General features: G+C 51.9%; 2 protein-coding genes across 19 annotated transcripts in view; both read right to left on the reverse strand.

Annotated features, from left to right (window-relative positions):
- Nucleotides 1–240: 240 nt before the first annotated feature.
- Nucleotides 241–9,272, reverse strand: Ncf1 (neutrophil cytosolic factor 1). Its single transcript, XM_076923079.1, has 11 exons — nt 9,162–9,272; nt 7,961–8,041; nt 7,380–7,455; nt 7,096–7,261; nt 6,506–6,561; nt 5,711–5,833; nt 5,273–5,380; nt 3,630–3,747; nt 2,850–2,957; nt 2,017–2,162; nt 241–1,855 (listed from the first exon to the last, which is right to left on the reverse strand). Exons 1-11 carry the CDS (start codon nt 9,231–9,233, stop codon nt 1,737–1,739), a joined length of 1,173 nt encoding a protein of 390 aa, XP_076779194.1. The 5' UTR covers nt 9,234–9,272; the 3' UTR covers nt 241–1,736.
- Nucleotides 9,273–17,864: 8,592 nt separating this feature from the next.
- Nucleotides 17,865–26,515, reverse strand: part of Gtf2i (general transcription factor IIi) — a 77,772-nt gene continuing 69,121 nt past the window's right edge. For 10 of the 18 annotated variants that reach the window (XM_076923093.1, XM_076923085.1, XM_076923087.1 and 7 more), the window contains 11 exons: nt 25,624–25,689; nt 25,182–25,365; nt 24,394–24,449; nt 24,013–24,105; nt 23,030–23,113; nt 22,732–22,915; nt 22,245–22,273; nt 20,968–21,009; nt 20,324–20,365; nt 19,559–19,633; nt 17,865–18,924 (listed from right to left, as the gene is read on the reverse strand). In XM_076923093.1, the coding sequence (XP_076779208.1) occupies nt 19,575–19,633; nt 20,324–20,365; nt 20,968–21,009; nt 22,245–22,273; nt 22,732–22,915; nt 23,030–23,113; nt 24,013–24,105; nt 24,394–24,449; nt 25,182–25,365; nt 25,624–25,689 (839 nt within the window). In that variant the 3' untranslated portion in view covers nt 17,865–18,924; nt 19,559–19,574. The remainder of the gene's footprint in view (nt 18,925–19,558; nt 19,634–20,323; nt 20,366–20,967; nt 21,010–22,244; nt 22,274–22,731; nt 22,916–23,029; nt 23,114–24,012; nt 24,106–24,393; nt 24,450–25,181; nt 25,366–25,623; nt 25,690–26,515) is intronic. The other 8 variants (XM_076923099.1, XM_076923095.1, XM_076923088.1 and 5 more) reach the window with 1 other exon arrangement.

The following is a 26,515-nucleotide window of genomic DNA, read 5'->3' on the forward strand; positions in this document are numbered from 1 at the left end:
AAAATGGTGCACACTTGTAATTCAGTGTTCGTTCAGAAGCCAGAGGCAGGAGGATCAAGGACAGCCTGGGATACATAGCATCGAGACCTATTTTCCAAGAAGAAACATGGTGACAATATTTCATCTCTGGAGCAACTGGAATGACAGGCCTGCAAGATGTGTGGCTTCATTTTGCACCATGGCTTCTGATTTAATCAGGGTTTCTATTGCTGAGATAAAACATCACAATCAAAAGCAAGCTGGGGAGAAAGGGGGTTTATTCAGCTTATACTTCCATACTGTTCATCCCTGCAAAAAGTCAGGACAGGACCTCAAGCATGGCAGGAACCTCGAGGCAGGAGCTGAAGCAGAGGCCATGGAGGGATGTTACTTACTGGCTTGCTCCCCATGGCTTGCTCAGTCTGCTTTCTTATAGAACCCAGGACCACCAGCCCAGAATGGCACCACCCACCAAGGGCTAGGCCTTTCCCCAGCAATCACCAAGAAAATGCTACAGCTGGATCTTTTGGGGGCATTTTTCTCTCTTTGAGAAATTGTTTTCAATGTGTATTTATTTTTATTTTATGTGCATTGATGTTTTGTCTGCATATATGTCTGTGTGAGGGTGTCAGATCCAGATCCCCTAAAACCGCAGATACAGGCAGATGTGAGCCACCCTGCAGATGCTGGAAATTGACCCCAGACCTCTGGAAAAGCAGTCAGTGCTCTTAACAACTGAGCCATTTTTTCAGCCCCATGGAGGCATCTTCTCAATTCAGGTTCCCTCCCTTAAATGACACCAGTTTGTGTCAAGTTGACAGACATAAGACCAGCCAGCAGTTTCTTTGCATTTGGGGATGGAAATACCAGCAAGGTCTTAGAGGCGTGAATATAATGAAAGTATTGGGCATTATCCACTAATGACGGCTGCCTTCTCTCACAGCCCCTGAGACTCCCTATCCCAAGGCTATGGTGTGGGATGGGGTGGGGTGAGACAGGATCTCACACTGTAGCTATATCTGATCTCAAATTCCCCACATGGCCCAAGCCGACCTTGAACCTAACAGCAGTTCTCTTGACTCTTGGCTCTGAGATTACAGACGTGAGCCTTGGCTAGACTGCCAAAATGCTGGAACACTGACACGCCCAATCGTGGGATGCTGGGAATGGAAGCCAGGGCCTGGTGCGTTCTAGTCAAGCACTCTATCCACTAGACAAGATTCTGAGGCCCGAGGAGTGCCTCACAACCTTCCAAATGCTGTGACCCTTAATACAGTTAGTTCCCAAGGTTGCGGGGACCCCCCAATCATAAAATTATTTTCATTGCTACTTCACAACTGTCATTTCGTTACTTTTATGACTCGTAACATAAACATCTATAAAAATTAATATCTGTGTTTTCTAATGGTCTTAGGTAACCTTTGTGAAAGTCTTTTGACACCCTCCCCAAAGGGGTCACGGCCAACAGGCTGAGAAGCACTTTCCTAAGGCGTTCCTAAGGCACTTGGCCTTCTGCAAACCTGTCTGTGGCAGAAGGCCAGCAGGTATTCAGACATTTTTTGTTCCTGCAAACCCCCCTAGCATCGCTCACTGCCTCCTCATGTCCTAGGAATACCTCTGGAGAGAAACCCAGTCCTGTCTTTTGCTGCAGAGTCTCAGTCCACTCCAAACATTAAGGCAAGGGAGGAGCCTCTGACCTGAGGCTATATACAAGTACATACAGGGGTAGGGATAGAGCCGCCTAGGGCCTATATCCTTTATACAGCAGACGCCAGCTTCCGCTTGGTGCTCTCTGTGCAGCGGTGCAGGATGAGGTCCGAGCTGGGTCGCGGAGGCACCGCGGGCTGTGGTTTGGCGTGCTGAGTTGATGGATTGTCTGCAAACCAAAGCCAGGACCATCAGAGACCCCAGCATCCCAGTTGTAAGCTGCTCGAACTTTCTAGTCCTGATCCCATTCCTAGGTCTCGTCCTGCCCCTATGGACCCCAGGGCCCTGGCCCCACCCTCCTCCCCCGGACCCGCCCGCTCTGGCGCTCACCCTTTGAGCCAACCGCGCTCTGCGGCCCCGGTCTCACTGGGCGTCTGCGCTGCTGCAGGAATCGGACGCTGTTGCGGCGATAGGTGTCCTGGCTGAGGCGCTTCCGAGAACGCTGGTGGATGCTCTGTGCGTTGCGGATGGTCGACCTGGCCCAACAGGATGCAGGTGTCAGTGCCCCGGAGTCGCTGCACCGGGGGCACAAGTGGACACCCCTGGAACCCTAAGCCTGGCTAGAGAAAGTAGGGAGGGTATCGAAGAGACTAGGACACCCTGAGATCCTATGCCTGGCCTCAGCAAGTGGCCAGGTCCTAAGCATATATTAGGACCCCTCAGGTCCTAAGCATATATTTAACAAGTGGAATAGCCGGGCAGTAGTGGCGCACGCGGATTTCTGAGTTCGAGGCCAGCCAGGTGTGAGTTCCAGGACAGCCAGGGCTACACAGAGAAACCCCCGTCTCGAAAAACCAACCAACCAACCAAACCAACCAAAAACAAACAAACAAAAAACAACAACAACAACAGCAAAACCCCAAGTAGACTAGAGGCGCGGGTCCCTCACCTGTGGGGGTGAGGGGATTACGGAGCCCATACCCACTTTGGCCTCCATCAACATCACCCTCGCTCTGGGACTGCCCAGAGCAAGACCATCCCCCAAGGAGTCTAAACATCTGCAGGCACCTCTCTAGGTCTGTCCCTGACCTCCTTCCCCTCCATCGCTGTGTCTGCCACCTCCAACAGCAGCGAAGGCACAGCGCTAAACCTGGTAGGTACCTACCCAGCCAGAAACCTCCTCAGGTCTCCCCTCAGGCCTGCGCCATCAGGACCCGGCTCACCTGCGCGGTGGTGCCCCGCGGCTTCTGATCTGTCGCTGGGCCTGGCTTATCTCCTCCCCAGCTTTCTGCAGATACATGGATGGGAAGTAGCCGGTGGTATCCCCTTTCCTGCAAGATGGGTCACACTGGAGGCTCAGGCAGTCACAGGGGTGTGTGCACAGAGCCTTCGAAATGCCTCACCCACGAGGGCCACATGAGGACCAATGCAAGCTAAGAGATTTCAAACATCCACATCCAAAAAGCCAAACTTTCCTCATCTGTATCAACTTCGGGGCTTCTCCGGGCTTCTCACGCCCCGAGCCCTCCTGTCCAAGTCTGGGCAAGGGAAAGAAGCTAGACATGTGTCTTGCAGGTGTATACGGTCTAAAGAGTCTAAATGTCTCTGGGCGATGGTGGCTGACACCTTTAATCCCAGCACTCTGGAGGCAGGGACAGGCAGCTCTCTGTGAGTTCGAGGCCAGGCTGCTCTACAAAGTGAGTGCCAGGACAGCCAGGACTGCACAGAGAAACCTTGTCTGGAAAAACAAAAACAAACCAAACAAAGTAGACTTTCATTTTCCTTCTCGTTTGCGTGGGTTTTTTTGTTTTGTTTTGTTTTTTTGTTTTGTTTTTTTGTTGTTGTTGTTGTTTGTTTGACTGTGGAAAGTCCTTGAGATGAAACTCAGGGGTTAAGGAGGACAGAAGACTCCAGAATCACACAGCCAAGTCACCTCAGAGCCCAAGTAAGGTCCCCCAAACCCACTAAGTTAGATGTGTGCAGGGGAGGGGGGTGTCTCCTACCTGACCACCCACCAGCCATCCAGGAGCTTATGAATGACCTCGATGGCTTCACCCTCAGACAGGGACACCTCGTCCTCTTCAACAGCAGTGTACGCTTTGATGGTTACATACGGTTCACCTGGTCCGCGGAGGGAGCAGCCAGTGAGGTGAGGGTCTACTCAGCTCTCTGCTTCCTCCAACTGTCTAGCCACTACCACAAGCACACAGCCGGCTCCTCAGTCCCCTCAGAGTGATTATTCCTTCTTGGTCTCCCTCTCCCTTTAAGTTTTTAAAAGATAATCTTTTATACACTGTAAGGATAGGAACCAAGGGCTTGTAACATGAAGTCAAAGTTCTCTACTGCGGAGCCACGCCGCAGCCCCACACTGGACAGGGAGGATTCTAGATGGGTGCTCTCCCACTGAGCCACGCCCCCAGCTCCTCACTGGAGGATTCTAGGCAGGGGCTCTACCACTGAGCCACGCCCCCAGCCCCTCACAGGGGGATTCTAGACAGGTGGTCTACCACTGAGCCACGCCCCCAGCCCCTCCCTGGGGGATTCTAGGCAGGGGCTCTACCACTGAGCCACGCCCCCAGCCCCTCCCTGAGGGATTCTAGGCAGGGGCTCTACCACTGAGCCACGCCCCCAGCCCTTCATTGGGGGATAGTAGAGCCTGTGCTCTACTACTGAGCTACGCTTTTAGTGCTAGGATGTGTGTGTGTGTGTGTTTAGGTGTTTTTGTCCCAAGCTGTCATCTGGGAAGTATAACCTTTATTGAGGTTTCACCAGAATACACCTCCATCAGAATGGGCTGTAAGCAAGTCTATGGGGCATTTTCTTGATTAGCAGGTGTGGGAGGCTCAGGCCACTGTGAGACAGCCGTCTCCGGGCTGGCATCCTGGACTATATAAAAATGCAGGCTGAGCAAGCCAGTGAGCACTGTTCCTCCATGGCCTCCACTTGAGTTTCTGCCTCCAACTTCCTGCCCTGAGTTACCTCATTGATGGACCTGTTTCCATGGGGGTTATCACAGCAATAGAAACCAGAGTAACACTAATGTACACCCCACACTCATGCACACATATGCACACACACATACCACACGCACATACACACACACATGCATGAACATACATGTGACACACACGCAGAGTGTCACCACATTGCCCAGACTGGGACGTGCTCTGTAGCCTGCCTGAGCAGCCTTGGACTTGAGCTCCTCCTGTCTGAGCCTCCTGAATAAGTGAGGTGACAGACATCCCCCACCACACCCAGTGGAATCTCCCAGTCTTAAAACATAACCAAAATAATTCTGCTTTCAAACTCAGTGCAGACTATTCAAGCCCTGGACATACCAACTTTTACCTTGGGGGTCCATCTCAATGCTACCTTCTGGAAGCCCTCCTTCCCAGCCTTTCCCAGCTCAGCTTTCTGTTCCCCCTCCCTCCCCCTCCCTGGTACCAGGCTCCACATGGCTCACACAGTCCTGGCTGTCTTCTCCATGTCCCTCTGCTCTGCCTCTACTTCTCTGACCAACACCATCACTATCTACCCAGGCCTCCAAGCTGAAAATAACGCAAGAGCTACTGGCTTCTTCGTGTCCCCGTACCCCCTTTCTGTTCTTCATCCCACACCCCATATTGCCTCAGAGGGCAGGAAGCACCTTCGTAGTTGGGATCCGGGTCCTCCGCCTCGTCTGGGCTGTCAAGGGGCTCCAGATAGGATGCAGGGACCCAACCTCGCTTTGTCTTCATCTGGCAAAACCACCAGCCTATGTCGGGGGCACAGAGAGGAAAATGAGGGGTGGTGCCTGGCAGCCTTCATGAATGACATGAGGGTGGCGAGGACACAGAGAAGGAGACACCCACTGCTCACACTCACCAATGTCCCCATACCCCAGACCCAAATCCCACCCCAGGAGTGTGAGCTCAGAGCCCTTTGCCATGAGCATGTGTGACAGCGCCCCTTAATGCATGCAGTCTGGTCACAGGATAGGCCTAAAATGAGGGTCAGAGGTGGCTCGGGCCTCAGCACAAACTCAAGGGCTACATATGTTCCCCCCAAAACCCGGGGTGTGTGTGTGTGTGGTGTGTGTGCTGACCACTCTCGCTTTTCTCCACGACGTCCACCACGTCCCCAGTTACCACGGTCATCTCCGTTCTTGAACTCTTCTCGTAGTCAGCGATGGCCCGGTAGGTCTGAAGGATGATGGGGCCTGTGATGTCTGCACAGAGGGAGGGCGGAATGGACACAGCAGGGAGGACAGCCCCATGTGGGGGGACACTGAGGAAAACATGGGCAGCTACCCAGCTCCAGGCTCATGGGCGTAGGCACACGCTGCAAACTGGAGATCAGCCAAGCTCATGATGGTGGCCTTGTGAGTACTGAGCACCTAGCACCTTCCACACACACAAGGAAGGTGCTAAGAACTGTGCTCTCAGTAGATGAGGTTAGCGTGCTCCCAGAGCACCTTTGTGGCTATTCAAATGCATCGTTCTGAGACAGGGTCTCACTGGGTAGGTCTGGCCTGGAACTCACTATGTAGATCAGGTTGAACTGGAATTCATGTAGAGCTACCTGCCTGGGCCACCCTAGTGCTGCGACTCAAGGCACCACTACCCCTGGCCCTGTTTGTCTTTTGAGACAGGGTTTCATGTAGCCCAGGATAGCTTCAAATTCACTGTATAGCTAAGGATGACTTTGAACTCCTGATTCTCCTGCCTAGGACTGTGGCTGGTGAGAACAACCCCAATCACCAAGGTAACAATGGCCTCAAAGCTCCTCCTCCTCAGTGTTCTGTCCCCACAACCCCACACTAGAGGTCCTTGATTATGTCCAGAGTACCTGTGTACCCCCAGCCCCGGGTGCCCCTCCCTGGGCACCTCTTGCCTCTTACCAGCTACATTACTCTTGCCATCTTTGGGCATCAGGTATGTCTCTGGCTTCTTCACCCTGAAGAAAGAACAAACAATATGGAGCAGACAGGAAGCGAAGGTTTCAGGTTATACCTGTAGGAGAACTTCCCCATAGAAAAAGAAACCAGGGAACAGGTCACCACAGAAGAGAAGGTATCCACTGGCCCAGCCTTGGGAGTGGAGGTGGGGTGGGGACACAGAACCTCTTACAAATGAGGCGGATGTCTGTCTATGCACAGTCAAGCTTAGGAGGGGGCATACAGAGGACGCTCAGTGTACGACAAACCCTAAGGAGACGGCAAGCCAGCCCTTCTCTGCCAGTTACAGAGAATTGCTTGGCCTGAGAGGGGCTCCCATGAGCTCCCAGGAGGGGTCCCTTCTGGCCCCTCCAGAATGCCCCATGGTGACACAAGCCTGTGTAGATGCAGCGTTGGCCAGATCTCAGGACACAGGTTTAGAGCACTGTCTGTGGGGCAGTCCCTCACCCTCTCTGAACTTGAGGCTCCTCACCCTCTGTGCCTTCTGTCCCCGTGTCCCTTCCCCCCCCCCCCACGGGGAGGTGGCTACACACTGGCTTTCCGTGGGCAGTTTCAGGTCATCAGGCCGCACTTTGAAGAAGTTCAACAGGTGTGGGCAGCGGGAGATCTTCACGGGCAGTCCCATGAGGCCATTGAAGTACTCAGTGAGCGTGCCCTGGCGGCTCTCAGCGGCACGCTGCCCATCGAACCACCTGGGTGCTGGGTCGGGGGAACCAGAGACCCATGAGCACGCTCACAGGAGAGTCCCAATGTGTATGGAAAGGGAGAGCAGAGGCGGGGCCCCGGGGCAGGGGAGGGGCTTAGGCCATGCTCTTACCCGGGAGGTGCGGGATGACTCTGTTCTCCGCGTGGATCTCACCAGCCTCAATGGGGAACATCTCCTTTAGCATTTTCTAGATAGAAGAGGAAAACCTGGGCTGGGGTTCTGTGGCAGAGGGCTTGCCTAGCATGCATGAAGCCTTGGGTTCCACGCTGAGCATTGCATAAATGGGATGGGGGAGGGGGCGCACACTCAGGAAGTGAGGCAGGAGGATCAGAGGTTCTAAGGCATCCTTGTTGTGTAGTGAGTTTGAGGCCAGTCTTAGGTACATGAGAAAGAAAAAGAGGATACTCTAAAAGATCTAAGCCGGAGTCGTTCTCTGTCTCTGTCTCTCTGTCTCTCCGTCTCTGTGTGTGTGTGTGTGTGTGTGTGTGTGTGTGTCTGTGTCTGTGTGTCTGTGTCTGTGTGTTTTGTCTGTCTGTCCCTGTCTCATTCATTTATTTATTTTGAGACAGGGTCTCACTGTGTAGCCCGGGGTGTCACTACGTAACCCAGGCTAACCTCTTCAGATACAAGATGAGCTCGAGGTCCACAAAGGCAAAGCTGCAGACAGAACCTGCCCCTCCCTCAACACTCACATGGAACTCGTAGATCTCGGTGAATTTTCTGTAGACCACCTTCTCCGACAGGTCCTGCCACTTAACCAGGAACATGTACACCTGAGGGGCATTAGAGCCGAGAGGGGCACTCAGCACCCACAAGGGCCATGCTGTGTCCCTGGGCTGCCTTTTAGCCTTGGATGAAAGGCTGAGGGGGTGGTGGTGAGGCAATCTTTGAGGGTTTGTGAGACTCTGTCTAAAAAAACCCCTGTGATTGTCTCCGGGGGAGGGTGAAGGACATGAAGGAAACACCCAGGGTGATCGCTGTCTCCTCTTCTGGTGTGGCTTTGGTTTACAGAGTCACTCGCTTATTGTGGAATGACTCAGAATACTTATATTTTGAGAGGGAGGGAGACGGGAAGGAGGGAGAGAGGGAGAAAGAAACTTGGCTCATACTAAGTGTCCCAGGTAAACACCTCACAAGTACTAGGTGGCATCGTCTCTGGCCTGCCTTTGGCTATGCAGACCCAGTGATAGACTCTAGATAGATGGGCAGGTATTTCTCCACCTCATCTCCCCAGGGCTTCGTCCCTCCTGGCGATGTCACCTCCAAGGGATCTAAACTCAAATGTAACCAGCATTGTAGAAGAGAGACAGAAAGCCACAGTCTACAGGCCTCACCGCCTCTCCCGGAGCTGACTAGACAGGGAGGTTCCCTGGGAGGAGTGAGCCTTGGTCCTAGGCACTGGACAGAGGGTGGTGGCTCTCGGGCATGGAGGGGGGCTCGGTGTGAGGACAGAGGGAGAGGCAGCTGGGACGGTGTACAGGGGTGTCTGCCCACCATGGCAGAGTCCTTTGCAGACACCCAAGAGAAGCCTGAAGCCCAAGGATAACAAAGAGTCCTGTGCTGAGAGGTCCTCACAGAGGTACATCTTCCCCTAGTCCCCCTCCCCCTCATAGCCTCCGCTGGTTCCTTTTCTCTGATATCCTTCTCCTGCCCCACCCCACAATATCCTTCCCCTGTTCCCCCTCCCCCCATATCCTTCCCTGGTCCCCCACCTCCCAAATTTTTCTCTGGTCTCCCCTCCTCCTCACATCCTTCTCCGGTCTCCCTTCCCCTTATCTCCTTCCCTGGTCCAGGTGGCTTTTGGGTAGCACCAGGGTGACAGCACTGTTCCCACTATGTGCTCCTGCAGTGTCCCCACTATGTGCTCCTGCAGGGCACTCTTAGGCTACTCACATAGTGTTGGCTGGGGACAAAGCGCTTTTCGAAGCCCAGGAGGGCGATGTGACGGATGAAGGTGTCCCCCATGGCTGGGCCGCGACAGGGCCACTTCTCCCTATGGCCTGTGCTGAGCCTTAAATACACTAAAAAGAAGAAGTGGTTTCTTTCTGTTGCTTGTGGGGTGGGGGTGGGGGTGGGGAGGGCCCAGGAGGCTCTTGCTTAGTCTTTCACTTTCTGGGGATTGCTGAGTTTCAGCAGAGTGGTGGAGCAGCCATGGGCACAAAACTTGCTCTCCCTACTGCCCATTGCCCAGCCCCAGGCACTTGGCCTCTCCACACTTCTGAACCACCCAACCACTCCCATTCCAGGGCCTTTGCACCAGCCAAATCTTTCTTTTCCTGTCTTCCATCTTCCCTGTCTATACGTCCTACCTCATGCCCACTAAGTCTCTCCATGAGGCCTTTGAATAACCTCACACAAAACAGCCAACATGGGGATGCAGGGATGGATGGCTCAGCGGTTAGGAGCACTGACTTGCTCTTCCAGAGGTCCAGAGTTCAATTCCCAGCACCACATAGTGGCTCACAATCATCTGTAATGGGATTTGATGCCCTTTTCTCCTATGTCTGAAGACAGCTACAGTGTACTCACATACATAAAATAAATAAGTCTTTTCTTTAAAAGCCTGTGATCCCAGGGCTTGGGAGGTGGAGAATTAGGAGTTCAAGGCCAGCTTCAGCTATATACTGAGCTCGAGGCTAGCCTGGCCTACATGAGATTGTCTTTAGAAGTACTACAGGACTGGGGACATGGCTCAGCTGATAAAGTCCTTGGCATACAAGCCTGAGGACCTGAGTTCTATCTCCAGAACCTACATTAAAGAAAAGCTCAGAATCTCTCTCTCTCTCTGTCTTTCTCTCTCTGACTCTGTCTCTGTCTCTCTCTTTGTGTGTGTGTGTGTGTGTGTGTAAATGCAGTTACAGGCAGTTGTGAACTACCAGACATTAATGTTTGGTCCTGAAGTTAGATCCCTCTGCAAGAAAAATAAGTACTCTCAGCCACAGAGCCCTCCCCTTAGCCTGGAAGGTTTCTCCAGTTTCTCTGTGTAGCCCCTGTGTCCTGGAACTCACTCTGTAGAGCAGGCTGGCCTCGAACTCGGAGATCCAGCTACCTGCCTCTGCCTTCCCAGTGCTGGAACTAAAGGCATATGCTATCAGTGGCTAGCTTCTGGTGTGTGCTCTTAATCTTAGCACTATGAAAGCAGAGTTGAGAGGCTCTGTGGGACTCCCTGGCCAGCCAGCCTAGCCTCCAGGTGAGTTTTAAGTCAGCAATAGACCCTGACTCAGAAACTAAGGTGACTCCGGAGAGATGATGTCTGCATACACATGTAGACATCGGTAGACACCCATATAGGTAAGACAACATCTGACCACGTACTAATCTTTTATAGACGAGTTTGACTTCTCCTCAGACAGCTCAGCCTCGAAGGGAACTTGGGAGCCAGCCATAGTGGCAAGTGTCTTTAATCCCAGCAGTGGAGGAGGAGGACTTTAATATCATCAACACTGGAGGAGGAGAGACAAAAAAGCCTGGTCAGCAGGCCTCTCTTGCAGAGCCTTGCCCTGAGCTGACTAGACGGATTTCCCGGGAGGAGTAAGCCTGGATCCCGGGCGCTGGACTGATGGTGGCCACACTCAGCAGGAGGGACTGGTTATGCAGACAGAGAAGGAAGTAGCTGTGCAGAGTACATTGGGTTATCTCCCCAGTGTAGCAGAGGCAGGTGGATCTCTGTGAGTTCCAGGCCAGCCAGAGATATATAGTGAGACACAGTTTTAAAAGTGGCAGGGCTGAGCCGGATGGTGGTGGCGCACGCCATTGATCCCAGCACTTGGGAGGCTGAGTTAGAGACTAGCTTGGTCTACAGAGTGAGTTCTAGAACAGCCTGGGCTACACAGAGAAACCCTGTTTAGAAAACAAAACAAAACAAAACAAACAAAAAAAACCCAACGTAGTGGTGTGTTGGGAGCCGACTTTTAGCAGAAAGCGGCTATCAGCTTTGCAGCCATCTTGAGCCATATTCCCTGACATGAGACTTGGTTTTCAACAGCCTACAACAGCTGAGCACACTCTGATAAATATCTTGTTTAATCCCACATAGCTTGTTTTGCTGTTTAGTGACCCCAGCTGCAAGGCACACGCAGTATTCACGAGCCTACAAGGCACGTGACAAACTGTATAAATACCGGGGGTGGGGTGGGGTGGGGGTGGGGTGTCTTCCCTTCAAGGAGAGAGACAATGAGAGAGACATGAAGAGAGATAATAAAGGAAACAGGACTCGATCACACACCCTGTCTTGTCTCCATTCTTCGCGTCTCTTGCTAGGCCCTGACCCGCGGACCAGAGCAACAGAGCAGGCCAGGACATTTTGGCCACAAAGCATGGGGCAGAACGGTCTGCAACACAGTGGCCGCCAAGCCGGGCAGAGCGGGCCGTGACAGTGGTGGTGGGTGGGTGAGAGGGAGGTAAGGCAGTACCTCTGGCCTCTCTCCTATTCCCCAGTGGGTGGCTCAGAAGCTTCCAGGTCACCAGGGTCACAGGCTTCAAGACTTCTGTCTACAACCCGGCTGGCCAATGCTGTGCCTACTTGCAATGGCTCAGGCTAGGACTCAAGAGAAAGTGGGTGGGGCCAGGTTACGGTGCAGTCTGGAGATTCCAAAGTTACAGAGTGTCTACTCCTGAGCCACGGCCCCAACCCATCTCCGGGGACTCTAAGGCAAAGTGCTCTACCACCTATCCCCATCACTGTCCTTTCTTGTTATTTTGAGACTCAGCTATTCAGGCTAGCCTCGAACTCTCAATGTCGCTGTCTCATTCTCTAGATGGGTCGGGGGTTGAGGGGTGGGGGGGGGACCTGTGTTGAGACACCCAGCCCTGTGGGTGAGTTCTACAACAGTAAGGAGCTGAGAACAGTGGTAGCCCTGGCTCTCACACTGGCTGGTTCTGATATGACTCGTCTCAGTCCCTAGTGGTCTGGAAAGTCCAGCCAAACCACCAGGCTTGCTGTGCACCTGGGCCTGGCAGGTGGCAGGCTGTGGAAGGTTCCTAGGGTGTGTGGCAGGCTAACTATCAGGCCCCTAGCACTTCCTTCTTGTCTTGTGGGCGCTTGCGTAACTGCAGACAGTGGGCCTGTCCGGTGGCGGTGGCTCGAGGCCCCACACACAGCCACCTTCCCTCTGCACTCCTGAGACCTCCCCCTTCTCCTCCCACTCCCCCTTGCGTGAGAAACAGAGGCAACCTGTGGGTTTTTTGTTTGTTTGTTTGTTTGTTTTTTTTTTTACGTGTTTCACCTTGCAATGACCTCTATAAACAGGGCCAATTTTTTTTCTTTTATTCTCTGTCTTTTCTGTCATCGCAAAAGATTTATTTTTAGTACCTGTGAACTATTTATTTTAACTTTTTGGTCTTTAGAGATGGTCTCCTGTAGCCCAGGCTGTCCTCCAACTTGAACTTCTGCCTCCTCTTCCTTCCCGAGAGCTGGGATTAACAAGTGTGTGTGTGCCCTATGCCCCCTTTCCGGCTTTTACACTTTTGGAATCACATTGATTGCTTTGGTGGGGGTGGGGGGCCGGGTAGAAGTTGTCCTGTGCATCAGGATCAGAGGACAACTTGCAGGGGTCCATTCTTTGCTTCCACCGTGTGGGATCCGGAGTCAGTGCCTTTACCAGCTGAGCGTCTCCCAGCAGACCCACGACCCACCCCCCCCCCTTTTTTTTTTTTTTAGAAAAGTGACTTGAGGATGGGGAGTGTAGTTTAGTTGAAAAGCATATGCTAGGGCATGTACCAGGTCCTAGGTTCAAAACTCCTCCTGAGACAGCTCAGAGTTTGAGGCCATGTTGTTCTTGCAGACACCCAGGTAGTTCTTAACTTACACACAGTAAAATCCAGGGCATTAGACACCCTTTTCTGACTTTATGGGCACATTCAGACACACACACACACACACACACACACACACACACACACACACACACACACACACAGAGAGAGAGAGAGAGAGAGAGGGTTTAAAAATTTCTGAGAGAGAGAGAGAGAGAGAGAGAGAGAGGCTTAAAAAAATTTCCTGCCTCCCCCAAAATACAGAGAACAAACAAGCAGAGGAAGCCATGTTTTGGGGAGACAGAATTTTTTTTAACCTTAATGTGTACATCACTATTCACTTTGGTTTTTTTTTTTTTTTTTTTTTTGGTTTTTTGAGACAGGGTTTCTCTGTGTAGCTCTGGCTGTCCTGGAACTCACTCTGTAGACCAGGCTGGCCTCGAACTCAGAAATCTGCCTGCCTCTGCCTCCCAAGTGCTGGGGTTAAAGCCATGTGCCACCACTGCCCGGCTCACTATTCACTTTGTATTATAACGTCAGGGCTATTTTAAAAAAGATTTTAGTGTATGAGCATTTGACTTCCGGTATGTTCATACACTGTGTGTACACCTGGCGCCTTCAGAGGCCAGGGACGGCATTGGGTCTCCTGGGATTGGAACCGCCTGCCTTTGCCTCCCAAGTGTCCGGATTATAGGCTTCGCCACCACCTGGTCATATTGTTTATTAATAAAGATTTTTACTTATGTGTATGTGTGTATGAATGTATGTCACCAGTGTGCTAGTGCCCACAGAGGTCAAAGTGCCATAGGTTCCTTGGACCTGGAGCCACAGGTGGGTGCTGGGAACTGAACTCACCCTCTGGAGCAACAGCAAACCCTTCTGAGTACTGAGCCACCTTCCCAGCCTCCCAGGCTCACATCCTTTAATCACTGGCCTTGGGGTGATGTGAATGAATGATTGAACAAATCAATGACTGGGGGCACGATTCCAGGGAGCCAGCCAGCATAAGCCCCAAAAGAGCTTTTCCCATGAGGCCAGGCCAGACAGTGGCATCAGGCCCCCTCTGCTTGGGGCTGTAGGACTTTGACCTGTCTCCCAGTCTGCCCTCAGCCACTTGGCTTTCCCCAGACCAGAGGCCAGGCTGGCCATTTCCTTAACCAGGAAATCCCCAAGTCTAAACAGGGAAGGCATCATGAAGAAAGTAGCTTGCTGTCAGAGATGAGGACAGTGAAGTGGCTTCAGGGACCTTCTATCAGAAGGAACTTGGGGCTTCCTCAGATCAAAACAAACCAGCCTTAATCTTTAGTTCTTGGCACATTTAATGTAAACCCCTCCTGCTACTTCCTCTCCTTCTCTTCCCCCTCCTCCTCCTGTTCTTCAGTTCTTCCTCATCCTCTGCCCTCCTCCTCCTCCTTCACAGGCTTTCTTTATGTAGCCCTGGCTGTCCTCGGTCTTGTTCTGTAGACCAGGCTGGCCTCCAACTCACAGAGATCTGCCTGCCTCTGTCTCCCAAATGCTGGGATTGAAGGTCTCCTTCCCCCAATACTTCCCTTTCCCTGCTCAGCCTCCTGCTGCTTCTGAGTGACCAGCAATCTTCCGGGCAAGATGGGCAGGGTTTCACAGCTGAACTCTGGAGTAAGGCCGTGAGGCTGAACAGACGCAGGGAAACACCACTTCTGGCTTTTGACTACTTGGGACTCTTTCTCAGCAACATGGGATGGGATGGGTTCTGTTTGGGGGACGAATCTGAGACCTCAGAACATCCAGTAGCTGCTGGAAGTCCAATTCAGGACACTCCTCAGACCCAAGCTCTGAGCCAGTTAGTTTCCTCATCTATAAAATGGCTCAGCCATTTTGCCCACTTTTGGGGCATTGGAAATAAGGTTGAGGGTGAAGCCTGGCAAATGTTAGCCATTAGCAAGCACGAACCACCTGAGAGCTGACTGGAATTGGGCAAGTGGTGGAGACAGTTAACGTCCAATGGGAGTTGGGTGGTTGTTGTTATGAGACTGGGGGTTTTCCAGTGTAGCCCTTGCTGTCTTGTAGATCAGGCAGCCTTGGAACTCTGCCTCCTGCCTGCCTCTGCCTCTGCCTCCTGGGTGCGGGGATTAAAGACATGCATCATCACTGCCGGGCGTTGATACAGACTTACCAGTGGGTTCTACTGACACTGTGTACTCTGGGCCAAGTTAATAAGCCTATCTGGGCCCTATCTTCCTAAATATTACATATAAAACAGATCTAAGATAGACTGTGTGTACGCACGTGTGTGTAACTGGATTATGTTCCCAGGCTGGCCTAAGGCTGAGATCACTTTGTTTGTGGGCAAATCCAGGGCTCTGTGCATGTTGGTCTGGCACCTCACTGAGCTGCAGCTTACCCTCAACTGTAAAAATGTTGGGACACGCTGCTTTCAGGGTATCACCCTGAGCTCCTGTGTCAAGATCTGTTCTCTTCCTGTTGGTCTCCAGGCGGTGCCACTAGTCACGTACTCTCGGATGGTAATATTTTGAAAGGCAGGGTCTCACCATGCCTGGTTTGTGGTGCCAGAACCCAGGGTTCTGGATATCTCTGCAAACATTGTGACAACCAAGTCACATCCCAGGCAACAAATCTTCTCTCTTTCTACATTTATTGGGGGGAAGGGGACCAAGGCACACATAAGCCATAGTGTAGAGGTCAGAGGACGATGTGTGGGAGTCAGATCTTGCCAGCATGTGGGTCCTAGACACAGAACTCAGCTCTGAAACTAATCAAGTGGGGTAGGTTCACTGGCCTGGGCCCCATTGGACCTGGGTTCAATTCCTAGTACCCACATGGCAGCTCAGCTCATAACCATTTAAAGCTCCAGTTCCACCTTGGTGGAACTTGATGACTTTGGTGGGCACCAGGCACATCATGCAGACGTCCACGTAGGCATAACGGCCATACACATTAACAAACAAAACGGAAGCAATGGCTGGCGCTACAGTGTACATTCTATTAGGCTGGCTGAGGCATCCTCCCACAACCTAAGCCTGCTCCCCAAGTCTGTCTTGTGGTCACTCTTCCAGATGGAACAGTAGACAGCTGCTTACAGCTTATCGGGCCACCAATGTTAACCCCAGGGGCACGCTTACCCCAGACAGAGGACAAAGTATTCTCTTTGTAGGCCAGGAGACTGCAGGCAGCCAGTGATGGCAGCTGAGACACCAAGGGCTGGAGGGAGGCGGATCCCTTAGAGTGGGCTACACAACGTGACTGGGAAGGGTGTGGATTAGGAACTAGGCCATACCATCTGCACACACATGGACCCACCAGACTGTCCCCAAAGGACAGAAGCCGCTACTGAAGTGGGCTGCATAAACAGTCATCAAGGATCAAGTGTCTGGAATCCCGCAGTTCTGGGTGTGGGCCACAGGACCTTTGCCCCTGCTCTCAGAGGACGGGCATTACAGGCCTCTACAACTATCCTCAGCTCAAGCGTCTTCCCTATCGCTGGTTTTCTGAGACAGTCTCCTGGTCTAACCATGGATTCACTCTGTAGTTGAAGATGACCTTGAACTCTGGATCTTTGTGCCATTGTCCACTAACAGGTATGAGCTGGCTTTCAACCTGACCCTTTGAAGGCCATAAATACAAGGCCTTTTGTTCCCTCTGTGACAGGAAACGCCTTACCAACTGGCATTGTGTCAGCAGAGCTTTCTGCACTGGGACTTCCTCAAAACCAGACCGCAAGATACAAGGGTAGGTGGGGCAGGTGAGGGGTCATCTACTTTGTGTCAGAGCACTTGGCTAGATGGCCAGGTAACTGGGCAATGGCAGAGGGCCTATCAGGCCATGATTAGTGTTGAGCTACGTCCTGTAGTCCAGCTGGTCACCAACCAACACAAGCCTCTTGCATCTGCCTCCTGAGACTGGGTCTAATCTAACCAGGGCTGGCCTTGAACTTACCATGTAGCAGGGACTGCCCCGGCCCTGGTGTACCCCATACCTAGCTTATGCAGCACTGGCACAGAACTCAGGTTTCCGTGCTTCTAGACAAGCACCTACTGAGTCACATCCCAGCCGTGAAAACTTTACAGGTGGCCATGACCTTTTCCTCTGTCACCTCCCTGCCTACCTAGTGCAGGCAGCTGTCATGTCACCCACTTGTAAACAAGCCATGTCTGACCCGGGGCAGTTCTATCACGTGCTCCGGTGTGTGGGTGATGTCTCCAAAGGCCCACAGGATGGATGGAAGCTTGATTTTGGCCTTGGTACCACTGGAAGATGCTGGGAGCTGGGGTTGGGGTGGTCTGGTGGGAAGCTGGATGCTAACGGGGCGTGCCCCTGAAAGCATCATCTGCCCTTCCTCTCTGCTTCCTGGCTGCACCCCACCCCCTGGGTGAGCAGCACCTTCTACTCTGCCCTATCACTGAATACTCCCTGCTAAAGCCTGAAGGGTCTCAGCTGAGTGAGGACACTGCCTCAGCTGACTCTCCTGTGCATCAGGTTACCATGGCAGCTGACCAGGGGAGGGCGTTTGTTCAAAGTGTATTAAGATCCCATCAGGAGCAGGGAGCCAGCACACTTGCCCTCACATCCCTGGCTGCAGGCTGAGTGGGCATTGTCTTCTACATCCTCCAGCAGGGACTCAGGCTCCCCTGTGGTGTGGCTTTGACCTCAGAGTTGTCCTCTGTCTCCAACACACAAAAGATGCGGGCATGTGGGAGCTGGGCACAGCTCCAGCTCGACAAACCAGTGACTTCTTCAGAAACACCAAGAACACGGGTGTCCAATCTTCGAGGGACTGAGGTGAGCACCCCGCCAGCCCACACCAGCCTCCCCAGGTGCCCATGGAGAGAGCAGAAAAAGACTGAGTTTGCATGTGAAAGGCATGGATGGAATTTATTTATTACCCTATATCTACAATTTGAGGTAAAATATAAGGAACACATAAGATGCCTACCTCTGCTACCGTGTGATATCATTTCCCATTGTGAACATCGTGGTGACGCTACTGAGAACCGTGCCCTCACACCCTCTACCTGCTGATAGCTGTCACCTTATACAACTGCACCGTCTGTGAGACCCCACAGTCCCCACAGAGGGTGTGGACACCAAGGTCCTCACTCCCCACCCTGGCACCGAGGCCAGACAGGTGGTTAGAGACTATAACCACCAGCAAGACACAGCCCAGCCTGACTCCACCTGGAGCCACGTCCCTGCGTCCCCAGCACCCCAGGCCACTGGAGGTCCCAGTTGGGGAGGGTTGAGATATCCAGCAGCTCAAGCATGCATACCTGACCTCTGACCTCTGGCCTCCAGGATACACCCAGAAATGTTCTCGATGCAAAGTGACCGTGAGAGAGGCAGGAGGACAACCTCTCCAGCTGCACTCGAACACACTGGCTTCTCAGTGGCTGGCTTTGCTTTGAATGGCAGTGAGGACAGATACCATGATGGAACTTGGGACGAGGCTTTGTCCCACACACAGACAGCAGCCCTCTCCTGGGCAGGAGGGGCAGCTGAGTGCAAGACCACGGAACCAATTTTCAATAGAAAAACTAAAGCACTGACTAGCACAGGGGCTTCCTTCACTGTGGAAGCCAAGTTGCCCTGGAAGCATTGCTCACTGACGGGATACGCCCCGCAGCCCAAGGCCCTGCCCAATGCATAAGAAACCCTAAGAGTCGTCCCTGCCATCCCCGCCTCTCTCCAGCACTGCTGCAAAATCCTTCTAGTGCATTCCCACGCCAGCCAGGCAGGTGCATCTCAACACGCTGCGGAGTTCAATTCACAGAACTGCTGAGAAAGTAGACATTTCTATCTAGAAGTAGAAAAGAAGGTTTGTATAGAAGGTATTTCTGTTATACAAGTATATTACAGAGCCGGCAGGAACGGCCCGGAAGCTTCTTCACCACTCACGCTGGAAGCTCAACTGCGGAGAGAACAAACAAGCAGGCAGTGGGTGAGTCAGATGACGGGGACGTGACAACCTCTTGTCACACACCCTCTTCCATCTGATATAAGTACAGGCCCAAATGCAGTTGTGAAAGATGGGAAACCCTAAGTCTGTGATCTGACAGGGTCAGGCACATCACAGAGGCTGCCGGGCAAAACCGACCACAGCGGAAGGCAGGCTGAGCTGGCGACAGACTACAGTCTCCTCACTTGCGGGTCACTGTAGCCCGCCTCTTAATGGCTGGGTCACACTGAGCAAGCCAGCAATTGATGGGGCTGGGCTTGTGATTGGCCTAAAGAGGCCAGACAGAGAGGAGGCAACCTCGGCACACAGACTCAAACCAAATATGTCTCTTTTAAGGAAGGCAGCCTCTATATTACCCTACCCCACCACGAGACAGGGTCTCACCACAGAGCCTGGCTGGCCTGGAACTTACAAGAGACCCACCTGTCTCTGCCACCTCACTCATCTCCGCTACATCTCTGAGTGAGAAAAACCTTTGGGCAATGTATCCCGAGGGTGGCCGCCCATCTCACAGCTAGAGTAGAAGGGGTGTGTCTGCACATCAGCTTGCAGTCGGGTATGAAGGGCAGCTGGGAGAGGCGCTTACCCTGGAGAGCCATGGTCTACCACGTGGGGTCTGGCTCCTGCTTGATCTGTGAGCTCCCGTCTGTCTCCTTAATTTCTACAGGAGGAACAAAGGGGTAACTATGAGGTATACTGCTGGTGAAACCTGCTTGCCAGTAAGGCTAGCTGTATGAACCTGCTAAGGTCTACCTGAAACCTTCCGGCGTGGATTCTGCATAATATATTTTTATTATGGGATCCTGGGCCTTAGAAATGCTTGCCAAGGCTTCTCCTGTTGAGCTGTGTCCAGCTCATGACTTGATTTCCAAGTAACAGATTCCCTATTGTTTTGGGTGTATTTATGGTCATGCCTTGTCTAAGCTATAGGGATCTAGAATTTAGCCAGAGCTGCACAGGGAGAACAGAGAAGAAGCCTGCCTGGAGTCTTCACTGGACAGTGTTCATGGTAGAAATCTTATCAGTTAGGGGCTGGAGAGATGGCTCAGCAGTTAAGAGCACTGGCTGCTCTTCCGTGGAACCTGAGTTCAATTCCCAGCAACCACATAGAGGTTCACAACCATCTGTAACTCTTATTTCAGGGGGTCTGATGCCCTCTTCTGCCTTCCTTGGGTACTACATACCCATGGTTCCTAGATGTATAAGTAGGCAAAACACCCATATATATTTTTTTAACAAATCCCATCAACTCACTAAGAAACAAAGACACAAAACATCAGAGTGAGCACTCATGCTGCCTCGAGGCATCAGTCGCTCCAAGTCTGTACGCTGGGAACAGCACAGCCCTTACCTTCTGTTACTGGAACTTCCAACTGGCTTGCCTCAGCTGATTCTAAGGAGAAACACATCAAGTGTCATTTAAACGGTTTTCATAGGTTACTATTTAAAAAGCCTCGAAGGAGAGGCGGAGGAAGAGGAAGGAGAACACCCAATGACAGAAACAGCCTGCCAACTTCTTTTTTATTGTAATTATTGGGTTATTTTGTTTGCATGTGTGTCTGTACCATGCACATGTCTGGTTCCTTAGGAGGCCCTGGAGATAGAGTTAAAAGACAGTTGTGAGCTGCTATGTGGGTGCTGGGAATTGAACTCAGGACCTCTGGAAGAGCAGCCAGTGCTCTTAACCACTGAGTCATCTCTCCAGTCCAAGCCTGTTAGCTTCTAGCCTCCACATGCCTGTGCATAGCCCTGCAGAAGCACACACTTAAACACAGGTAGACTTCTCACAGGCCTTGAGCACTGTGACAGCATGAATCACCTGGGACCATGGGTTTACACGGTATGCAGCTCAGCACTGCCACTCAGGACCCATGGCTCAAGTCTCCGTACACCTGAGTGTGTGCAGGTGTGTGCTGTGACTGTCAGCAGGTACAGCATGAGCCATGGAGGCTTGGGGCAACCATGTGAATGTGCACCCCCACTATGCTCCCTTACCTTGTATCACGGGGCCTTCAGACTCATTCTGATCAACCAGCTCTGCAATGAAAGGAGACAGTTTAGATGGCTTACCAAGCTGATGTTTCAACTCTGTGCCTCTAGTACAAAAGCGGAAGAGAGGTGGGCTTAGCAGGTAAAGGCGCCTGCCACAGACAGTTCTGTCACTGGGCCCCATATGACGGGAGGAGAGAGCTGAGTACACAAGCCGTCTGCTAACCACTGACTGTGAAATGATCCGAGGACCCCAGGACCCCACATACAAATAAAGAAAGAAAGAAGGGAAAAGAAGAACACAAAAGGGACAGCAGTGGTCCTGGTTAGATGCCACCAGAACCATGACTTTCACAGTAGTCAGCACACACTGGAACCAGAGTCCTGCACAGGACAAGAATAAAGCCAAACATCACACACAGGAACCTACGAGCAGTGGCTTGGGCCATAATATTCTTCAGAATACACAGAACCATACACAGAACAGGAGAGCTGGCCATGGTGGGGCACATCTTTAATGTGGGACTTGGGAGGCAGAGGCAGGGGGATCTCTGAATTCCAGGCCAGCCACAGTGATATATGACACCTGTCTTTAAAAAAAAAAAAAAAAGACAGATAAACTGAAATTTGCAAGAAAAATTTAAAAAAAAATTGCTGTGTGTGTATTTAAGTTTGTGTGAGCACGCATGCCACAGCCTGCATGTGAAGGCCAGGGGACAACTCTGGGCTTGGCTCTCTCCTTCCACTTTTATGTGAGCCCTGGGGACAGAAGTCAGCTTGCCAGCCGAGTCATTACCAGTCCTCTCTCCCTCCCTTTCTTTTGAGGGATAGAGTCTCACGTGGCCCAGGCTGGCCTCAGGCGCTCTACAGCAGACAGTGGTGACCTCTATCGTGATCTTCCTGCTTCTACCTCCCAAGCACTGGAACTGCACATTTCCCTCCTTTGTGCCTGGTACTTTTAATGCAGTTTAGGGGCCTACAGTCCCCCTGAACTCTAGTTCAGAGTAACAGAGCTGCAAATGCAGCTGACTGACCCAGGCAGAGCCTCCCAAGTCCTGCCTAGAGTGAGCCCTTTAAAATGGTCTCGGCCCACCCAAGTTACGACTTCCTCTCTAGGTGAGGATGAGGAAAGAGGTAGGCAGGGCGCTGGGAATGGGTGACATAATAGATGACAAATGTGTTATCTTGCAGGCCGAACTGCACCCACACTCACACCCACAGACACACTCACATGCACTCCCAGATCCCCAGAAACAAAACAAACAAAACCAAGCTGCACTCACGGTTATTGATCACAAGTCCGGGAAATGGTCTAAAGAGAGAAACAAATTGTATAATGTAAGGCTTTTGTTTCCCATCGACATGCGCTTACCTGGCCAATCTATGCCACTTGTGGCCTATGTTGTAACCCTGTGGGATCACACACGAGATGCCCATAAAATGACTATAACCCTTGTAGCGATGACTCTTGTTCTGTTATTAATATGTATCATACACAATGTATGCGTCTGCTATTTGTCACTAGTCACGGGTAGTATGTGGTATGTACAGTACATATGACAATGTTAATGTTACCTATGTTTTTGGGGGGATAGGGGTTGGTTTTTCCAGGCAGGGTTTCTCTGTAGTTCTGGACATCCTGGAACTCACTGAGATCCCCCTGTTCATTACCCATACACTTCGTTCAGCCTGGACACAACAGCACTCTGGGATATGACTGAGCCTCGAGGCCTCCAGACTTGTTCTACTGACTAAGCGAGAGACTCTCACCTAATGACGGTGAACTTGATGAACTCAGCAGAGTCTAAGATCCTCCTCATGGAGCTGATCTCCAGATAACTGGGGGCTTTGAAGGACACCCCCGGGGGCATGCCATCCACCACCACGCAGCCAGGGTTGATGGTGATTTTCCTGTAGGGAACCTTCACAGGGAAGCCCATCCCAATAGCTTCACCTGCAGCGAGACAAACAGCACAGGGCCAGTGTGACCGTCATCTTCTAAACAACCGAGACAGGAAGCCGAGCAGCGAGCCTGCTTCATTCGCTCCCTCTCTTAGGACAGACTTACCAAACTTCCGACTGAAGAGGTCGTTGACCTGCTCCCGCAGCTGCCTGGCCTTTTCAACTTTGGACAGTCGTTCATTATCATCATCTGAAAGACGGGAGGAATGCAGGGAGCACACTTACATCTACCTCACACGTCTTCTAGGAAGAATTTCTAAGCCAGGCATGGTGAAGCACACCTTAAATGCCAGCATTCAAGAAGCAGAGACAGGTGAGTCTCTGGGAGTTCCGGGCCAGCCAGAACTACACAGTGAGACTGCCCTTAAAGAGGGATGGTGTGTGTTGTGTTTCATACTGAGACACCAACAAGAGAAAAATCCTTACACAAAATCGAACAGACAGTTCCACGAGCAACTCAGGAGGGCACAACCCATTCTTCTTAAGCAAACTTTCCCCTACTGTTTCATATAGATTGTTTCTTTTTTTCCTGTGACAGGGGTTCTCTCTATGTAGCCCTGACTGTCCTAGAACTCAGTCTGTACACTAGGCTGGCCTCAAAGTCAAGAGATCCTCCTGCCTCTGCCTCCCTACTACTGGACTTAAAGCCGTTCGCCACCATGACCCAGCTAAAAAAGATTTTAGTTTTTTAAAGATTTCTTTACGTGTACAGGTGTTTTGCCTGTGCATCCTGTGTGAGCCCAGTACTCAATGCACCCAGTAGAGTGTGCCAGGTCCCTTGGGAGTGTACTTATAAATGGCTGTGAGCCACCATGTGGTTGCTGGGAACTGAACTCAGGTCCTCTGGAAGAGCAGCCACTGCTCTTAACCGCTGAGCTACCTCTCCAGCCTCCATACAGGCTCTTTAAAAGACAGAGACATGCAGGAGGGCTGAGCTCAGGGCACGGGCTGTGCAGCCTGACCGACAGAGGGAGGCTCGGGTGAGACACACAACATAGTCCACAACATGAGCTGTCCCCAAAGCACCGACCCAGCCCAGAAGCAGGCTCTGGGGTCCAAAAGACTCCTCAACGCAGGCAGAAAGCATACCTGGAATTGTCACCTGAATGATGTTAAGGTCTTCCACACCTGATGCAGTAGTGTTAACACTGGGCGCTGAGTTTATCTTCCCTGAAAGCAAAACTGAAAATTAGGGTTTAGACAAAATGTACAGTCAAAATCTTCTCTGACAACCCAAGCTGCCTGTCGCTGTCAGCCATGAGCTGGCGGCAGCCAGGCCGGGGGGCTGGTACTTGTACACTGCTTTTCTTCTAGTAAGACACTAAAGATGGCAGACTTTCTGATGGGCCCATCTTCCTGCTCTGTGTGTCTTCATGTGGAACAGAACCCTGTGCACAGCGTTAGCTGCTTCAGAACTAACGCCTGCCCACAACCAAGCTGCCATGGGTGCTACTTTCCAAGGACACTCACTTGGAGGGCTTTTGGAAGAGGTGCTCTCCTTGATGGCCGTCTCGAACATCTCAGGTCTACAGGCAAGAGGAAAAAGGCAAGGGCTGGTTAACCCAGAGCAAGGTACTCGGGAAGATGCAGCGGGGTGGAGCTGCAGCTCTGCAAACAACGTGCAAATCCTCGGAAGGATTTGGTGCATGAGGAGTATGTCTGTCCAGGAGGACCAATTACACTGATGCTCACTGCTGCTGGATCCTTTCTGGCCACGCCAGTGTCACTGCCACCTTCCTGTCAAGGTGACAGCATGTCCTAAGAATCAGTAGGGGACCTAAACGCAGACACAGGAAACACACATGCCTGCAGCCTGGGTATATGCACCACCAAGAGCAAGTGTGCAAGCAACACACAACACCGTTCTACACAACAATAAAGGGGCCTGTGGTGTTTGTACACGTGCCTGTGCATGACAGAGGCCGGAGGAGGGCGCCATGTCTTCCTCGACTTTCCTTTCTTTCAGACAGGATCCTTCAGCTCACATTCCCACCCCTGGGCAGCAGGCCCTAGTGATCCTTCCAGTTTTGGTGTAACCCCCAGTAAGAAGGTTATAGGTTCAAGACTCCTCCTAGCTTATGTGGGAGCTGGGAGCCAGCATCAGAATGCAGCAGTCTTGAGCCCCAGGTCGCCTCTCTATGCCTATAGTAACTTAGCCCCTAGAGGAGACGACCACACCACCGACCCAGCCTGGCCATGGACGGCCACGCCGCTGGCCCAGCCCGGCCGTGGACGGCCTCCCCAGCGAAGGTGCTCACTTTTTAATGATGAACTTTATCTTGGCCTTGTTCCGGAGTATCTTCTCCAGCCTTGGAATGCCAAATGTGGACGGTCTCCGGAAGGGCACCCCCTCGGGTAAGCCTTCCACATAGAAGTCTTCTGGGAAGGACTCGAACAACGCAAATGGTACTTTCACAGCCTGCTTAAGGCCAAGCGCTTCGCCTGTAACACATGGCAACACTTGTTGTGAAGCACGTCTTAGAAAAGGCATTTGCAACACTCTGCAGCAGCTACAAGACCACGCTTATTGGAGAAATTGTTAGTTAATTCTGGGAAACGTTCTGGGAATTCTTGCTACTCAGAAAAATGGGCAGGAATGGAAGGCCGAAACCCACACATTTCCAAGGACACGTAGATGTCAAACTCACCCCAAGTCTATCGGGGAACTACCTCACAGTTCATGTTTCAAAACAAACCTACCGCACTTTTCATTGAAGAGGTTTTCCACTTTCTGCTTCAGGTCTGTGATCTTAGCATTCCAGGCCTCTGTGTGAAGAGCAAACAGCTGCCAGTCAGCAAGGCTGTCCCAGGGCAAAGCTGGGATGTTTCACCTACCATTTGATTTAATTTGTTTGTTTAGGTTAGGGTTTCTCTGTGCAGTCCTGGCTGTCCTGGAACTCACACCGTAGACCAGGCTGGCCTGGAAATCACAGAGATCAGCCTGCCTCTGCCTCCTGAGCACTGGGATTAAAGGAGTGTGCCACCATCACTGGTTTCATCTTGTCTTTTTCTTTCGAAGCTTTACAAAGCACAGGACAAACAAGCAGGTAACTGCCTTGCGTATTTACTGTGTGGCAGGCCTTGCGGGACAGGCCATTTTTATGTACGTACATACTGAACTCTGAGCATGCTCTCCCCTTTCCTGGGCACTGTGTATTCAGATGCTGATTACTGTGCCCAGAGAGCGGCTACAGTCTGAGGTTGGCATTATCATGATTATTGAAGCATTTCCTGATTCAGTATTTATAAGACACTGCTTCCCATCATCTTCTGATTGGTCAGTAAAGGGCTGAACAGACTATAGCTGAGCAGGAGAGGAGGGATGTCCTATCTAGTGAGGGGATCCCAGGTGGACAGGACAAGAGGGAGGTGCCGGAGATGCAGGCAGTAAGCGTGGCTGGGCAGTGGCTGGGCAGCGACTGAGCAGGCCAGCATACTCAGGTTAGGACAGATCAGAACCCACCCTGGGCTTAGTGCCCAGAAGGCTATAATAAATCTACCAGGTGTCTGTGTCATTAATCCCGAGCTAAGCTGAATGTCGAAAAGCCCTCAACTCTACACTTCCCTTTGTTTCTCTGTCCCTTGGCCATCA

The sequence above is a fragment of the Arvicanthis niloticus genome, chromosome 24 (assembly GCF_011762505.2).
Source record: "Arvicanthis niloticus isolate mArvNil1 chromosome 24, mArvNil1.pat.X, whole genome shotgun sequence".
Taxonomy (NCBI): domain Eukaryota; kingdom Metazoa; phylum Chordata; class Mammalia; order Rodentia; family Muridae; genus Arvicanthis; species Arvicanthis niloticus.

What these genes read in the sequence shown, in the direction of transcription:
- Ncf1 (XM_076923079.1), bottom strand. Translation starts at nt 9,233, where the DNA reads ATGGGGGACACCTTCATCCGTCACATCGCCCTCCTGGGCTTCGAAAAG. An exon ending in CGTGGAGAAAAGCGAGAGTG is followed by an intron (nt 5,381 to 5,710) that starts GTCAGCACACAC and finishes CCCCCGACATAG; the next exon opens with GCTGGTGGTTTTGCCAGATG. An exon ending in CGCGGGGCACCACCGCGCAG is followed by an intron (nt 2,163 to 2,849) that starts GTGAGCCGGGTC and finishes CTGTTGGGCCAG; the next exon opens with GTCGACCATCCGCAACGCAC.